General features: G+C 41.9%; 1 protein-coding gene across 2 annotated transcripts in view; it reads right to left on the reverse strand.

Annotated features, from left to right (window-relative positions):
• Positions 1-2,805: 2,805 nt before the first annotated feature.
• Positions 2,806-18,568, reverse strand: part of LOC117290047 (helicase domino-like) — a 55,580-nt gene continuing 39,817 nt past the window's right edge. The window contains exons 35-49 of one of the 2 annotated variants that reach the window (XM_033771290.1): positions 18,340-18,372; positions 17,148-17,298; positions 15,636-15,901; positions 15,089-15,316; positions 13,876-14,012; positions 12,791-12,923; positions 9,935-10,063; positions 9,497-9,694; positions 8,780-8,981; positions 7,936-8,072; positions 7,412-7,627; positions 6,404-6,733; positions 5,374-5,541; positions 4,298-4,453; positions 2,806-3,895 (exon numbers count right to left, since the gene is read on the reverse strand). In XM_033771290.1, the coding sequence (XP_033627181.1) occupies positions 2,828-3,895; positions 4,298-4,453; positions 5,374-5,541; positions 6,404-6,733; positions 7,412-7,627; positions 7,936-8,072; positions 8,780-8,981; positions 9,497-9,694; positions 9,935-10,063; positions 12,791-12,923; positions 13,876-14,012; positions 15,089-15,316; positions 15,636-15,901; positions 17,148-17,298; positions 18,340-18,372 (3,552 nt within the window). In that variant the 3' untranslated portion in view covers positions 2,806-2,827. Of the gene's footprint in view, positions 3,896-4,297; positions 4,454-5,373; positions 5,542-6,403; positions 6,734-7,411; positions 7,628-7,935; positions 8,073-8,779; positions 8,982-9,496; positions 9,695-9,934; positions 10,064-12,790; positions 12,924-13,875; positions 14,016-15,088; positions 15,317-15,635; positions 15,902-17,147; positions 17,299-18,339; positions 18,373-18,568 lie in introns of both variants that reach the window. The other variant, XM_033771289.1, reaches the window with a different exon arrangement.

The following is an 18,568-nucleotide window of genomic DNA, read 5'->3' on the forward strand; positions in this document are numbered from 1 at the left end:
TGGTGAATTTGTTCAACCCATATTTACCATGGGAACACAGACACTAGGCTGGGGGCGGGGGGGGGGGGACGACAAGCTTCCCTTGTAAGAATAGTATTGTAAATTGCTTAGTCCATTTTATTTCTAATTAAGACCCATTTGTTTATTTGTAAAGTGCCATGAGCGCAATAGAAATAAAGTTTATTAGTGTAAGCTTGGAGTTTGAATTTAAGCTCGATCTGGGGCATGGTGAAACCTAGACCCAGTTACTCTGGCTGGGGCAATGTAGTCATTATCGGTCAAAAAGGAGTACAGCTGCTCCCCAGTAGGTTGAACCCCAATTTGTCTTGATTAAAACTATTGTGTGCTTGGAATCTTTTGGAGGATTGGGTGGGGGGGGGGGGGGGGGGGTGTATTTCTGTTCCAATGGGGAAGTAGTGTGTGAATATAGTGGGGATATAGTGGTGGACTGGTGGGGGGGGGGGGGGGGGGAGAGGGAGGGAGACCCATCTGTATGCCTATAGGCAAGCGCATATTTTGAACTCAAAACCATTTCATATACATGTATACTGTTAAAAAAAAGGGGCTTGATAATAACACAATCCAAGATAGGAAACAATTTTAAAGAGAAGTGAGTACTTTGAGGTTTATTTTCATTACATCATCGTGCTATTTATAGATACATAACTACAAAATCCTACAGACTTTTATGATACAGAATAATAGCAGTTTCTGCTTTGGGCATTGATGTCTGTTTTGATGTTGTTTCAATGTGTCACACAAGATCTTTGTAAAATCTGCTTAAATAAATTGTTAAAATGCAAAGATCAATTGCATGACTGCATAATAATACTCTTCTTTTACAAAAATTTTAACAACTTTTTTAAAAATTAGACTGGTTTTTTTTCTTCTTCAAATTCTCAACCAACAAGTACTAATAAGCATTCAACCAAACAGGGCCCAATTTCATAGCGCTGCTTAACGGTAAGCAAATTTGCGTGCTTACTGTAGCAGAAAAATTTGCTTAAGCCTTAGCGTATTTCACAGGTTAGCAGAAAAATTGGGCGGCCATATTGCTTGTTTACCACGGATTTGCATTGTGACGTAATAACCGAAGGTTAGCATGCCTTTTCGTGTGCTTACGGTTAGCAGCTCTATGAAATAGAAATTGCAAAGTAAGCACAAAATCGGCTGGTAAGCAGCGCTATGAAGTTGGGCCCTGGTCCCAACAATTTCATTGCTCTGCTTACCATAAGCAGATATTCGGCGCTCAGGGAAGCAGGGAATTCCCCTACATTAAGCTTATTCCACAGGTAAGCAGGGAATTTTGGCTTGTATGCATGCGTACTCAACACTACTAGAAATTCTTTGCTTACACACCTAGCGCATTCAGCGCTAGTCGGTAAAGGAGAAATTCTTCGCTTACACAGCTAGCACATTAAGCGCTTGCACAGTAAGCGGAGAATGGTGATCGTAATTGCAGAATTTGGCAGTAAGCAGAGCCATAAAACTGTGCCTATATTAATCATTTTTAACTATCATTACTTTAACGAAATTCATAATGGATGCCAAGACCACTTTACATTTTAAATAGTCTTAAAATTGTAGCATTTAGTTAAGAAAGGCAATACAGGTAATCAGGTATTTGCTTTACTGACACAGCAATGTGTTCCGCATTATTCTGTACAATAGCATTCCAAAACCGCTTTGACTCTTGCATGGTGAATTCTTGTACCTTGAACAATTTGGTTCCATTGAATGCTTAATAGTATTTTCAAAGCTTTGTCAACCCAAAGGCCAGGGTCCAATTTTATAGCGCCGCTTAACGGTAAGCAAATATTCGTGCTTACAAATTTGCTAAGGTGTAAACGTATTAAATAGGTAAGCAGAAAACATTCACCAAGGATTTGTATTGTTACATTGTTAATTTTCGTGCAGTAAGCACTGGAACATTAAGCATGCCATTTCGAGTGCTTACGTTAAGCAGTGCTATGAAATGGAAATCGTGCAGTAAGCACAAAATCTGCCGTTAAGCAGCTCTATGAAATTGGTAATCTGCACCAATAAAAGAATAAATCCCAGTCAATTCCCTGAAACACACAAAAACCAAAATCCCTACCAAAATAAATAAACAGAATACAAACAACACTCAAATTAAACTGCAACTCACTACGAGAAAAACACAAACCCCTAAAATTCCCTGAAATAAAACTATAAGATTTTTAAGACCAATGGGGGACTTTTGAACACTAGGTGGGAGCAGACTTTTTATTACCGGGTAAATTTCTATTGTTACATAGTTCTGAGCACGCACACATTACTAAGAACAACAGGTTTTACCTGGTAGGTCTGCTGCCACCAAGCGTCCTGAAAGTCTCCCATTCTGAAAGCAGCAGGCCCTCTCAGCAACCACTATGAGTTTTAAAACATTCAAATCTACAGCAAAGTTTGCAAGATGTACAGTCCCAATCACACTACCTGTCACAACAGCACAAACTTTATCCGTTTCACATTTGGGTCCAATTTTGTGGTTCGGCTTACTATGTAATTCTGGGCTTACTGAGCCCCGTAAAGCAAATAATTCCACGGGATGTAAGCACAGAATTTCACAGTAAGCAGAGCCATCAAATTGGGAACCGATGATGTGCATACATGCCAAATTTGTCTGGAACGCTAGGAACATTTGTTATGAGAACCTTTCCTGTTTTCCTTTGTCATGTCAAGGTTTCGTTGTATCAACAATCTTTCTTAAAGGAAAACTGGATTACTCCAGAAGCTTCAATTTGTTTTATTTTGAACTGCAAGTATGCTACTGGTGAAGAGACGTTTCGTGTAAAAAATCCTTCCCTTATTGGTTGGATGTATGCGATGGCTTCCTTAGCCTCATAGCGTAAGGGGAAGCCCTTACTGCTGGTTGCTGCTTTGCCTGTTGCTGCTGAGGATCAGGAGATGTAGCTGGATGTGGACTAGAACCCTGCTGCCTCTTTGCTGCTTGAGAAGACCCTTCAGATTCCGACTCAACGTCTACTTTAGTCTGTTCCTGGGACTGCAACTGCGGCTGAGCCTGAGGTTGTGGCACTTGTACTACTGTAGCTTCCACCTGCGGTTCCGGAAGTTTAGTCTGGACTGTAATTTGAGGCTGAGGAGGTGTGGGTTTCTGCAGCGTTTGCTGGGGAAGATTTTTTTGTTGCTGCAGTTGCTGTTGAACAGCCTGTAGTTTCTGCTGCTGAAGGCGCTGCTGCTGGGCAGCTGCAACTGCAGCTGCTTGCTGCTGTTGCTGTGTCTGCACAGACCCTGTAGGTTGTTTCTGAGCCTGGAGTTGCTGCTGCACCAATCGCTGCGCTTGAGTCTGCAGTAGAGCTTGACGCTGGGCAGGCAACTGCTGCGCCTGTGAGAGCGTGACCACAGCAGTCTGCATCTTCGAAGGTTGTGTCGTTAACGTGACCTGCACCGGGGATCCCGACTGGAGGGTGACCTGTGCCTGTATGCTCGCTGCCAGTTGACCCGACCCCACCACCTGAACTGTCGGTGTCCCGCTAGCAGGCTGCACCCTGGTTGTCTGCGAACCAGGTACACTCTGTACCGTGACAGTCTGCTGTCCCTGTGCGGCGGCGTTAGCCTGCGAGTTCTTCAGAGCCTGTGCCTGTGCCTGAGCTTGCGATAACACCCGAGCAAGATGAGTCATGTTCTGAGTTCCCCCGCTTGAGACCAGCTGGGTAAGGATCTGCTTCTGGGCGGGGGTCATGATGTGTGTTTGACCCATGGACTTGGCGACAGTCAATAGGGAGGTTCCTGATACGGTGGGGATGATGGTGACTGGTTTACCGGCTTGTTGGATTGAGAGTGTTGCTCCGGCTGCCTGGGACTGCTTCACTTGCTGCTGGAGCTGCTGACGCACTGTGGCCAACTGCTGAACCTGAAATTAACGAACACAAAATAGAAAAACTTCCTCAGATACAATATCGGTTTGTAGTTTTTTTAATCACAGTAACTCATATTTTTATATTTATCATGTTTATCTTGTGAAAAGATTCCACTAGATAAGCATTCATCTATAGGCAAAACATTTCCACAAACTGCAGAACAAAAACCACCCAACATTTTACAAGATACAAATCTTCAAGGCTGAACATAGATTTTGTTTGTATTTTTTCATAATTTTTTTACAAACATTTTACAAAAGGGAAACTTTTGCCAAGCCATATTATATATTTTGTGAACCTCAAGGGCTCCTGTAATAAATTATTGTCAATGTGAACAAAAGAAAGGTTTACTAATCACTGACAACTCCATAATAAATATCAAGTGTTCTTCTGACCTGTCCAACACGTTGCACAACCGTCGGACTGCCTTGTGCTTGTGAGGTCGTTACCCTTTGAACCCTGACCTGTTGTAGTTGCTGAGGGGTCAATCCACTGACCTGTTGAGACAGAGTCTGGACACGCTGTTGCTGGCCACTAGCTGTCTGCACAACCTGTTCAGAATGGTTAAAAAGCTTTTTGAATTTGATGTTTTCAATATAAACAAATATCTGAATTACAACATTCAATGTAAACAAAATTACAGAAACCAACAGACTTCGGAACACAATTCCAACCAGCATAATGAACTCATTTTCTCTCATTATTTTCATGAAGCGTCCTAAACCTGTTACTGTTTGTTATTGTACTGAACGTTAGATTTTAAAAAGAATTCAGTTGTGATTTTCAAGTAAATATAAACAAACATACAAGCAAGTTCATTTACAACACTGCCATCACATACAAGTCAAGCACCCTGACTGCAAAAACAAAAAAGGAACCTTCAAGTGTCGGACTGATCGGTTAGACCAATCTAATTGGATCAGATAAGTTTTCCGGCGTGTGCATATGAACTGTTCCAATGTATCGCCAGATGGTTTGAGGACGCTCAAAATAATACATGTGCATATTCACTCTTGACGTAGTGCGCCTGTATTTGGCACAATGATGTGGTCCAAGGGAATGTCTGGCGACCCACTGTATTGCAGACAGGTGCCCGAGTATTCTTTTCCACTTCCTTGAATGTGCCCGACTCCTGATAAGCTCACTTAGCAAGGCTTGTTTTCTTCACCCATTTTCACCCTCAGTCAGGGCCCAATTTCATAGAGCTGCTAAGCACAAAAATTTGCTTAGCATGACATTTCTTCCTTTATAAAAACAGGATTACCAACCAAATTTCCAAGTGATTTTCAGGAAAAGCAAACAACAGCTGAATACCAATAACAAGCAATGTGCAACAACTGGAAATTTGGTCGGTAATCTTGTTTTTATCAAGGAAGAAATTTCATGCTAAGCAAATTTTTGTGCTTAGCAGTTCTATGAAATTGGGCCCTGGTTTATTCATAACAGATGATGGCCATGGAATCTTTCTTACCTGTTGATTAGCCAGAGCGCCACTGACAGCGACGGTTACCGTTGGTGAACTGATTCTGATCTGAGCTCCACTGATGGTACCGGATGTTCCTTGTAGCTGACCCTGAGACACCACTGTGCTGACTGGGAGCTTCTGGGCAGCGAGGATCTGCTGGGCTTTCACACTCAGCTGTTAAAACAGAGAGATATTCTAATTCAATTCAAACACATATTTAGTCCTAAAGCAGAAACTTGTTACACAAACCTTTCTGCTTAAGCAGCTCTATGTGAGGTTCTTATAAGACTACAATTTTCTGCATAAATGAGATGGAATCCAGTTGTGAACTGTACATATACAGCAAGGTATTTTGGCTAGTAACCTTCCCTGGTAGACAATTTTTCGGTGCTCAATTTTGTGTATAAAAATCTCTATGTAATTTGGACTAGAGACCAAACTCATGGGGCTGCTTGTCTCGAAACAAAATTATGCTTACCAGGTTACCAGCCACAATAGCATGTCTCATGTTCAATTTGTGAGTGGTATCCTGCTAGTTTCTGCTATGCAAACAATAGTTAAGTAATATTGTCCGCTTCAGCAGCTTAATGAAATTGGGACAAGGGGCCGATTTCACAAAGAGCTAAGATTGATCTTAACTGCAAATCAATCTTAGTTGCTAAGTAAAGTGTGATGTCACAATACAAATCACTATGGTGATGCTGACAATTTGTCTTACGATGGATCTTGGCCCTATTTCATGGCTCTGCTTACCGCCGAATTCTGCGCCTACGATCAGGATCCCCCGCTTATGTGTATGTGCCAAATTTCTGCAGTAGCCTTATAAACGTAGAATGCCTAGTAATGTGGAGTACGCACAGGCAGAAGCCAACATTCGCCGCTAACCTGTGAAATACGCTTGCTATGAGCACAGAATTCCCTACTTGCGTAACCGCCGATTCTGTGCTTACGGTAAGCAGAGCCATGAAATTGGGCTTTTATTTCTTTATGAAATCAAGCCAAGGTCAATGTAGCACTAATGTGAGGTACCACTCACCAGTTGCTGTTGCTGTTGCTTGGCCTGATGTTGAACCTTCTGCATCTGCAGAATCTGCTGGAAGTTCATTTTGGACACGGTGTTTGGGATGGTCAGTGCCTTCATGGGAATGCTCCCCTGTTGACCCGCAGTGAGACCCTTCTGGCCTGAGGTCGATCCGATGGTCAACCCACTGACCGTGATACCCTTGACCCCTGCCACGGTGGTCAGCGGCAGGGTAGTGATGGCCGCTGTCGTTGTCTTAGGATTCTTCTGGTTGAGAAGCTGCTGACGTTTGATGAAAGCTGCTACTTCGTCACTCTTCAAGGAGCGGGTGACAGTCTTGCCTAGCTGCTGACGAAAAATAATTTCTCTTTTTACTCAGTGACCACATCCAAATTTGAATATTTTACATCGCATTTGAAACAAACAGTGAAAGGTCAAAATTTAAAAAGCCTCAAAATCAACATGAACCAATGGTCAGATAAAAGTGACAAATCTTTTCAATTAATGCAGTTTTATTGCCGACTTGCACAATAAAAAAATCAATAACAGTCAAAAGTCAATGCATTGTACAAGTTTGAAAATAGTGACTTTTGACGGTCACTTTCATCCAACCATTGCAATGGTCGGATAAAAGTGAGAAAACTATTCAATCAACACAAATTTTTTGGCAGTCTTGCTCGATCCACTAGTCAATCAAAGAAAGTAAACCTTGTAAAAAAATTGTTAATACCTCTCATACATCAAACGTTGGTTTTATAGATGGCTTCATAAAAAACAATTCCTTTTCCAAAAAATTGTTCAGAATATTTTTTTATTATTTTATTGTATCTTGTATTCTTTTTTTTTTTTTTGGGGGGGGGGGGGTGTCAACTGGCCACAGCTAGACCAATCTGGCACACCATCCCCATACAGAAGCCATCATGAGGTCCTCTGCCTGTGTGGACGGCACAAGTCAAGTCAAGTGTCAACTTTGGCTCTTGGGTACTTGATAAATCGAGACAGACATGACACAAACAAACTTACCTGTGCTCTCTGTTGCCCAGCTTGACTCAGCTGAGCCTGGGTGAGAGTTGACGTTGCGCTGACCACTGCAGCTACCTGACTGACCGCCACGGTGCTGGTAGAAGCTTTCTGCCCAGACTGTAGCTGGACTGCCTGTGCCTGAGCCTGGGCCTGTGCTTGGGCGGCTTGGGCCTGGGCTTGCGCCTGGTGGAGGCGCTTCAGTTCGGCTTGCTTCAGCTGGGTATCGGGATAATTTAGGAAGAAAGATTACATTACATGCATTCTATATGTTTTCATGGCATCAATAGAGAGAGACAGTGGTTTCCCTTAATTCATTTTTCATTCGCACAGCCGGACAACTCGGCCAGAATTTTGGGTCGCAGGCAATTTTTTCCCCGAGTGTAAAATATGATTACTAATAGAAATTTTTTGAATTTCACCCATGAGTCCCTCATATATTGTGACAAGGAACAATAATTTGACTCACCCGGGGGATTATTAGGATGGGAATTGACCATTGACTTATCAAGGGATCTTGAACTAACCTTGATCTGTGCCTGCTGCTGCGCAGTCACTTGCTGCTGGGTGAGCTGCTGCTGTTGCTGCTGCTGTATTAGCTGATGCTGCTTCATGGCTTGCTGTTTGATCATCTGGAGGTTGAAGTGCGCTGCTGCCATCTTGGCTGTGTTGTACAAGGGTTGAAATGAACATGAATTTCATGGGAGAGCAGTCTTGGCTGAGCAGTCTCGTGCGACTGACACCAAGTTCTTGCGTCACAATATAATAATAACTTGTTTTCATATATTATTATTTTGTATTGGTTTCTTCACACCACATTGCAGTCTGAAGGGTTGAATTGCACAGTGGTTACAGTTGGTAAAAACATCAAAAGACAGAAGGAAATTAACAAATTAAACAATCTATAAAGTAAGATAAGATAAGATAAGATACAAACTTTATTATCCCACACTGGGGAAGTTAAAACTGGCCATGATTCAAACAGTACAGACAAAAATGCTAAGTCTATTATAAAGTGCCAAAAAAAAACACAGGCGATATAAAGACATACACATATAGTGCTGCATCTATCTACAGGTATCTCAGAGTGCTTATCATTATACATTTCCAGACATGTTTTTGAAGTTCCTTTTTTTCCCCACAACCTACAAAAGAATCTATCAAAACTTCACTTCCAGAAAATGATAGGAATTTTTCTTAAAAATTTAAGGTGAACCTTAATTGATTTTTGTTTATTATATAAATTTATTTATCCTGCCCAAATAAACAAAAATAAAAAATAAAAAATAAAAATATTGTATTTTAAATAATGCTTGCGGTTTTGTACGACTACTAGCAAAACACCCCCCCCAAAAAAATGTCCATTCATACCGGTTAGTGCTGTTCCAGCCGGTGTGGTTCTAGCCTGGCTACCAGTCCCTGCCGATGTGATGACAACCTGTGTGCCTGATGTTACCGCTGTGCGAACCTGGCTAGTAATGATGCCTGCAGAGCTAGGCAGAGTGACGTGCGCTACAGTGGTGCGGACGCCCTGTGCCTGCGCACGCACGACCTGGGCGAGTGAACTTGCAACCTGGAGGAGGAAAGGTAGGAGGAAATTCAGATCTTGGGCCAAATTTCATAAGGCTGTTAAAAAGAAAATACTGCTTAGTGTATTTCTTTGCTCAGCCAAAAATTAGTGGGGCACTAGTTGCAACAATGCTAACTTTATGGAAGTTTGGCTGGTAACTAATTTCTGTTAAGCAAAATTGCAGGCTTTTTGAAATTGGACCCAGGGCCTAATAGCTAAGCACAACAAAATCAAGCTTACCAGAAAAGGTTACCAGCCAAAATGACATGTCACCATGTCCCGGTGGACAGTGGTTAACGTGCACTTTACACGCAAGACATACAGCTTGAGGGATTTTACAGTCAAGTTTCTCGCACAAAGACCAGGGACCCAATTTCACAGCTCCCCTTCCAACAAATTTCTGCACTCACGGAGCAAAGAATTGTGCAAAATTCCGCAGTAAACAGAGCTATGGAATTTGACCCAAGTGTACACTACATGAGTCTCTGAAAGATTAGTTCCCTTAGTGTAAAACTTACAGTGGCCATAACTGGTGTTGAACCCGCGATGGTCACAACGGTCCCGACCTGCTGCTGGCTCATGCGTTTGTTGATACTCGCAAACGAGTTACCAGGTATGGCAGCCACGACTCCTGGGGTGTTCACCACAATGCTGTTGGCGCCGGTGACTCGGATGGCGCCGGTACCCAACGCAGTGCGGTTGATGGTGCCTGATTGCTGTGTAGTGGAATGAGATGAGATGAATTATTGATATGCCTTAGGAGACAGTTCAACAGTTAACAAACGCAAGCTTTCGAAGTATGGTGGAAGGTTTTTGAAAGGTTCTGGGGTGGGATGGAGTGAATGAAAAATGAAGAAAAAGTTCAACCCAAATTATTGGATTTTCTTTTACAAGCCCCTGTCTCTTATAAAAGAAATAAGTTCATTTCCATTACAGCATTTCGAAGTAAACCCTACCATAACTGCAGCGGTTGTCGCTGTAGCAACTGGTTGTACAACTGCTGCTGCAGCTGCGGCAACTTGCTGTTGCTGCTGCTTAGCTTGGGCCTCTTGTATACGCTGTCTCTGCTGCTGCTCTGCTGCCGCCTGTTAATATGGGGGAAGAAAACAACACGATGACACACAGTTTAGAAGATAACACATCGCAACAAACTTCAGGAATTAACCACAACATTTCCTGTACAAAAATGTACAGACCCGTCAATTTGATAGTGGCGCCAGTGGATGTCATAGGATTTTGACAAAACAATTATGTTTAAAGGCAGTGGACACTATTGGTAATTACTCAAAACAATTATTAGCATAAAACCTTTCTTGGTGATGAGTAGTGTGCAGAGGTTGATGGTAGAAATCAAACATCTAAACGCACACAACTTCGTATGACAAGAGTGTTTTTTCTTTCATATTATCTCGCAACTTTGATGACCAATTGAGCTCAAATTTGCACAGGTTAGTTATTTTATGCATATTTTTTTTCATTCATTTCATTCATTTTTATTAAAAAACCAACTGGCAGCACGAAGCTGAATGATGTGGCATTACAAGATAACAATATTGATAAAAATAGCATAGATAAAAAAAACAAAAATTGCACCACCGCGGGGTACAAAGGAACATTATAAGAAGACGACAATAAGTAAAAATAAATATTAGAAAAACCATTAAAAGACACTTTAAAAAATGCACAGGGTGTTGGGGGAACCCTCTTATACATTGAAACCCCACTATGGAATAAACCAGCTAAAAAAGAGAAACCCTAGCAGTTAAAAACTGAACATATGACAAAAACAATGATAGCAAAAAAGGGAAAACAAATTTTATAAAACAGAAAAGATTAACAAACAGTTACAGGATGTGGGAGACCCTCATTTATGAGGGCATACTAAAGCATTGAAAATAAAATTTACAGCCCACACGCACACCAATAAAACAAAAGCAAATATGGAAGCTCCAGTCTAAGAGGATTGGTTTAAAAGTTTAGTGAGGAATGGAATTGCACTGTTGCCATAACGCTTAGTCCTATGTTTAGGCACCATATATTTAGTAGCATTGCGAAGACCCATACTGTGAGTGTTGTTGTTATGAGGGAACCAACCGGCATATCTATCAGAGGTACTACATTTAACAGCAAAGTTAGTACATAATTGATCACGTCTATCTTCAAGCGTCTGGAGACCCATGAGGTCAAGAGCATCTGTGTATGTAGTATAGTTGTTCCCAAGGATCACGTGACACGCTCTTTTTTGAATTCTTTCAATCATGCCACACAGGAGACGCATACTCAACTGAAGGACGCACATAGCCAACATACACAGATACCAAGTCCTCAACAGGTACACCAAAACGCTTGAGACGACCAAGCTTGAAAGTCTGCGACTGCTCTTACACGCCATATCATTGACCTGAGAGTCCCATCTAAGATCTGATTGAACAGTGAGACCGAGAAGCTTGGTCTCAGTAACCAGCTCAAGCCCCTTGTCAGCAATCTTCATATCAGGAGGACATGGAGGGTTTCTTTTGAAGCACACTTGCATAACCTTGCATTTAGGGAGATTGAGCTTGAGGTGGTTACTGTCAGCCCAATCTTCAAGGTCTTGAAGGTCCAAGTCAATCTGAGTAGGCACATTGGCAGGACGGACCTCAGCAAGGCTTAGATCATCGACATACTTCAAACTAGAAGAGTTGGTACTTTCAGAAGCATCATTTATAACGCCAATGAATGCAATGGGTCCCTATTTCGTACCCTGTGGAACTCCACAAGAGATGGTTTCCCATTCTGATAGGGCAGAGTGGTATCGAACTCTCTGGCGGCGTGCCTTCAGGAAGTTTACGATCCATGGCATTATTTCGCTACGGACACCTAGGTCATGTAATCTCTGAATTGCCAAAGTATGATCGACGCAGTCAAAAGCCTTGGAAAAGTCCGTCACTACCAGCGTGCCAACTGTATCGGCTTTGTCAGCTCCCTTGTAGAGCACATCAAGGAGTTTGATTAAGCAGTGAGTGGTTGATGACCCCTGTATACTACCATACTGGTTACGGCAGATACATGTAGATGTTCGGATATCTTCAAGCACCCATTTTGAGACAAACCCTTCGCATATTTTTGCTAGGAGAGCAGTTAGTGAAATAGGTCTCAGCTTTGTGATGGTGGCTGGTGTTTCTTTAGGAATTGGCACGACAATTGCATCCTTCCAAATCTGTGGTACGCAACCCTCAACAAGAGACGAATTGAATATATCAGAAACAGGTATGCTGAGCTCACATGCGAATTCTTTGATTAGTTTTCCTGGGAGCCCATCAGGGCCTGCTGATTTCTTGGCACATATTTTTGTTGTTGAGATACACCAACTGTGAAGGCTAGTCTTTGACAATTACCAATAGTGTCCACTGCCTTTAAATAATGGCATTTCCACAATTTGATAACCCCTGGAGTTTAGATTTCACTGAGCTTTTAAGAACAGTGTCCTCAACATTAGAGAAGTAGATCAAAGAGCTTGGTTTCGTTATATGTGGAAAAAATAATGGCTGAATTTCTAATCCCTGATTCTTTTCTTTATAGTAATGTGACCTATGTTTACATTCAAACCGCCCTCTGTTGACAAAACACTGTATACATCATCTTTCACCGAAACAAAAGAGGCGTAGTCATGGTAAGATTGCATACACTTTCTAGCTGGCTGCCAAAACACAAAAGTTTTGCCCTGCGGTATGCGCGAGAATCATGTTATGGTTTTTGAGTGACGTCAGAGGTCACATCGTCTATACCGTAATGGTAAGTCGTCTTAGCCCCATTTTATTCTCGACACTAACCTTTTTCTCCCTGGCAATCCTCTCAGCTCTCTTGGTAGCTGCCTGGATGGGTGACATCGGTTTATCGTAACTGATACCAAAGTCATTCAGGACAGCACTATGTTTGGGGTTCTTCAACAACGGGTTATTTAGTCTGTAAGAAAAAAAAAAGAAAAAAAGTTCCTCTTATTTGATTGTTCCTCTTTCTGGCCTATTTCACTGCAATGCAGAATGAAAACCTTTCCCCTTTTCTGTTTAATGATCCTACGAGTAGGAAATCACAGGGTAAAAAGTCATTTTCGCATGCTGGACCCACTCTCTGGAGTGACTTACCACAACAATCTTGTAATATTTCTAGTGTTGGAACTTTTCAGATTATTTTGTGAACTTATAATTGGTTTCTATTAGTGAGGATTCTCTCACGTGCTTTGAGCACCCAAATTTTGTGCATTTGGCACATTACTAATTGTAGGGAACTGGCACTGGTTAGATAAAAGGAACTGATGTTTTGTTCCACCCCCCCCCCCCCCCCCCTAAATTTTGAACAGCAGCACCCCACCTTCACCCCCATTATCAGGCATGCAACTGCCCGCTGAAAAAAAAAAAGGAAAATTTTCAAAGGCACAATGCAAGTGCGGAGCGAGGCAGCCGAAACGCCACGGGACATGATACCCACAATGGTACCCTAGAAAATGTTGAGGTTTATTATGCTCTTAGTTGCATTGTTAGCATGTACTAGGCTTATTTGATACAATTGTAGTTGTACACTGTTGTTGCCAGACATATGTTAGGCTAAAAAAAAGAAAATATTATTATTATTTTTTTTTTTTTCACATAAAAAAAACGCGGAATTTCGCGGAAATGCAGAAGAGTTGCATGCCTGCATTATTCATCATCCAATACAATCTTAGACTGCCAGCAGTACAGCGAGAATGGGTACTGTAGATGCTCTCCCGCCCAGCCAGCCACATTGTGAATGACTGTTTGATCATGATTTTTATAATTTGTGAACCCTCCGGCCCCTTTATCTGGGCCGGGTCTACTTAAACCCTTTATCCTTCTTCTTATTATTATTCTTCAGGACAAATTGCAACTTTCATACTCACACTTGCTTGAGGTATGGCTGTCTCTTTCCTATCACCGTCTTGATGAGTTCAAACTTGTCGGAGTAGAAGTTGGTGTGAGACGCGTTGCCGTCCTGGGTATGAAGCTGACTGGTCTTCATCGGTCGATTGTTCTTCGTCTGCTGGGGAGGGCATGAACAAATATTCTTATAGCTTGTGACCAAAGTGTGTTGAAAAACTCAACACAAAGGCATGACTTTGACCGGCCTGGAATTTTTTAGGAGTGCAAGGCTGTTTTCATTTTGCAAAGGGCAATACCATTGGAAATTTTTAAAAGTGTGTGAAACTTTTTAAGGAGCACCAAGCTAAGACCAAATTTTCGCTTAAGCGAAGAAATCCTTGCTCAGTAAAATCAGAGTACCGGCCAAGACTCCACTCAATTGTTATGCTAAGTGAACAACAGCTAAATACCAGTCACAAGCAATGTATATGGCATGACATTTTGGTCACTAACGTGTAAAATAAGCAAGCTATTTTCGTGCTTAAGCAATTTTTTGGCTGAAGCAGCTCTATGAAATTGGCCCCAGGGCAACAGAGTCAAGGGCCTTTGTGGCTTTCCGTAAAATTCCAGACCTGATCTGAGGCATATCTTTAGTACATGTGAACCAAAACAGTGCACTTTTGAAGCGACTTTTTAAGCAAGCTCTGGGGAGTCTTTTGTCACAGATCTAAATGTTTTATTTAAGATCTTAGAAGCACAAAGAAAATCTAACAGTTGATGGTAACATATTGATTAACCTTCATGCCATCCTCACTACAATGGGCAGCGCCGTATCAATACATCTTATCATTTGACTTTCACACATTGTTTTTTGTACAGCAGAAAAATAATCAATCTTTTTGCCCTATGACCTTTTGCCAGGCACACTACTGACTATTCAAGGTATCTATTTCTCCAGAATAGCCTGTGACCCGTTAAAGTTTGTGTGTTTGTTTCTTTCACACACTTTAAAGAAACGTATGTGGGACCAAAGTGGTCCCCAAAATGTTTGAATACGCGCAAGACTTGCACTGTCTTTTACTTCTCATTGTATTTTTGGATTATTTCTTATATCTTGCTATTTGGTCGTCTTTATACTACTCAATACTTGACTTTAATTACTTTGTAATACTACCGACCATGTTTTGTGTTTTAAACCAAAATAAATAAAAAAAAATTCACCATGATGGATTCCACCATGGAGTCAATACTCACCCTGTATATCCCCTTGGATTTCTTCTGTTTCTTAGGGTTGGTGTCGTACAGGATCTTGCCTTCTTCCCTTGGGATGATCACCGTCTCGTAGCGATGGCGACATTGCTTCGGGGACCGATAGATACGACAGCATCCGTTGACGATGTCGCTGACAAGATCCCAGTTGATCACATGACCGGGTACGACAGCTTGGAGGGTAAGCGGGAGCTCTTGGAGGGCTTGGACGGCCTGAGAGATGGGGAGATATTGTGGAAGGCTATTAGGACTTCGCACCAGCCAGCCCCCGTTCGCCACCTCAATAGACTGATCCACTAAGCTCCGCCCCATTGCGTATTGACCAATGACAACGCAACGAAGGTCTGACAAATAAGGTCAGACATGCGTGCGCGTATCTTGGCGCGCGCGGCAGAGTTGTGAAAAAAGGCATTGGAGAGCCCCACGTGTTCTTGCTCACACGTGTGTCATGGGAGGAGCCTACTGGACCAGTCTATCCCTCAACCAAATAGTAAACAAAACAATTCAAGGTCAAACCATGCTTTCACTTTACCTGTAACAAAGCCCAGTCCTCGTTGATCAACCATTCATGACGGTCAGCGGTCTTGGTGTCCGTAGCGGTCGTCCGGTGAACAATGGGTAGAGGCTTGACCACCGGCTTGCCTGCCATGGCACGGAGCTTCTGCTGCTTGGCCTCACGACGCATGCGCAGGAGGGCGGCCGAGGGACGATTGAAGAGCGACTGGGGCGGGGTCATTATGTGAGCCGTGTGGTGTGGTGGCTCACCTGTCTTTGTGTGCGGTTTGATCTTACGGACACCTGTGATGGGAGAAAACAGAGTTATAAAAATAAAATATACTCAAACTTTACCTATATATGTGATCTACCATGTGTCCTTTTGTAATATTTACAACAATATCTTTTGATATAACTTTTACTCCCGTTTGAATCATTACTAGTTTGGGGGACACGGTTTGTTGCCTTGTCTAGGCACCCTTCCAAAGTTGCCCATAGATTTACAAAAGAAATGAAAGGAACACGTTGCCTTAGATTGGAGGAATTGGTCTATAAAAAGCGTTTGTAACCGTTTTTTATAAAATGCATATGGTTGGAAAGATGTTTTAAAAGTAGAATACAATGATCCACACAAGTTTGCCTCGAAATTGCATGGTTTTCCTATTACTGTGCGAAACTAACACAGTCGGCTATTTATGGGAGTCAAAAATTTGACTCCCATAAATGGCCGACCGTGTTAGTTGACGAGGTAAAAGGAAAACCTTGCATGTTTGTGTGGATCATTGTATTCTGCTTTTACAACATCGGTCTACTCATATGCATTTTATTAAAAGAAACGGTTACAAACGCTTTTCAAAGACCAACTCGACCGATCCTAGGCAACGTAAAGACCAACTCGACCGATCCTAGGCAACGTGTTCCTTTAAAGGAAATTGCTCTTTGCCAAAAAAGGCCTTGCCATCTAAAAGATGAGACAATGATAATAAATAATAAATATTCAAAACTTTCTACATAACCCTTGTATTCCTTGTACAAAAAACAATTTTGTTTTATCCCTGTTGATCTGTCTTTATGATCCAACCTCAAAGCTTTGATTTTAGAAAAACGGACAAAACCACTTTGCAAATCAATCAGAGGGTAATTTCATTCTCTACAGATTAAGCAAACTTGTGCAAGACTTGGAAATAATCATATGAAAGTTATGCAAGGAATTCTAGGAACAGTGGATAATCTTGTGAACCTCCCCCATTCAAGGAGTAATGACTTATTTTGCAGTATTTTTTACCGCGTAAGAAAGTATGTTAACCAAATTTATGTGATGCAAGACAAGTAAAAAAAAACTGGTTTTGCCTTCAGTGTTATTTAAATTATTTATTTAGCCATTGATAAAACATACGAACATACAGGCAGTCGAAATTTTGAAAGAGTAAACTGACACCGGGAGGCAAGGATATTCGCTGTAGAAAGCGCTCTGAAGCGGTCAAAATTATGGTCAATTTTTGCGCAAGCACTACCAGGTTGAAGAGGGTTCAACTGAAGAACACCCTACCTTGATCCACTTTGGCCTTCTTGTGTTCTTTCTTGACGTAGACCTGAGGTAGCTTAGATTCCATCATGATGGAAGACTCGTACATGAGGCTGGCCGAGTAATCCACATACACATCATTCTCATCCTGAGGAGGTGTAGGTGGAGCCCACATCTGTACCAATCAAATGCAGTGGGAGGTGCTTGTTATATACATATTCATGAGAGAATACTATTCTCTAATAGACCGATCCATTAAGCTCCGCCCCACTGCGTATTGACCAATCACAACGCAACGAAAGTTCTTGCTCACACGTGCGTCGTGGGCGGAGCCTACTGGATCAGTCTATTGGTTGAGCTGTAAGTGCTTATAAAACACCCCGATTCTTACATATTAATGAGGGAATACTATTTCTAACTGATGAGTAATCCTTGTACACATCATTCTCATCCTGAGGTGTAGGTGGAGCCCACATCTGTACTCAGTCAATGGGAGGTGCTAATTATATACCCTGCATACACACCAATCATGTATGAGAACTTCAAGTGGATTTAACTACCCTGTCAAAATATTACCTTTGAATATTACCATTACTTTCAGGTAATGTTTCAGTAGCACCATGTGTAAATCTCTTTTGAGCAGAGTTGGTTTTGAAAAGGACTGGTTGACAACTCATTGTTGACTATTACTTTATCTCTACAAATACAAGCTAATCCTGATAGGTTATCACAGCGTGCGTATCTGTTTACATGCCCAAAGTTTTTGCTAAATAAGGCCGTGTCCGAAACGACGACTTCGGCTACAGCTACGTCTAGATCAGCGCATCTACCAGTGTTGAAGAATAGCAGACCCGCGCGATCTAGCCGTAGCTGTAGCCGAAGTCGCCGTTTCGGACACGGCCTAACATTCATTACACAAGAAAGGAACCAGACTATTTGTCCTTCCAAATCAGGATGGCCACTGCATGGTAATAAACCAGCCCAACTTCATGGCTCTGGTTACCGCCAAATTCTGCACTTACGATTATCATTTCTTGGCCAGCTCTGTAAGCAAAGAATGCCTAAAATTGTGGAGTATGCACAAGGAAAAATTCCCCGCAAAATAATGCTTCGCGTAGGCATAAAATTCCCTGCTTCGGCAAGCGCCGATTCTACGATAAGCAGCCATGAATTAGGGCCCAGGTCTATAAATGGAATAAACTTCTGTTGTACTTACCGGCATGATCTCATTTGTGTTGGATATGTACACCTAGATGGAGAGAATAAACAAGGAACTTGCAATAATTTGACATTGAAGAAACTGCAGGTCAGGAAAAGAGGCGGGATTACGACTCAAAGATTAGTAGTGGCAAACTTCCGTCTCTGTTGTAATCCTCATAGAAACAATCAATTTATTGGAAGGGGGATTTGGAACACAATTTTGTCCGTCTTGTTACAGGAAATAA

The sequence above is a fragment of the Asterias rubens genome, chromosome 5 (genome assembly GCF_902459465.1).
Source record: "Asterias rubens chromosome 5, eAstRub1.3, whole genome shotgun sequence".
Lineage (NCBI taxonomy): Eukaryota > Metazoa > Echinodermata > Asteroidea > Forcipulatida > Asteriidae > Asterias > Asterias rubens.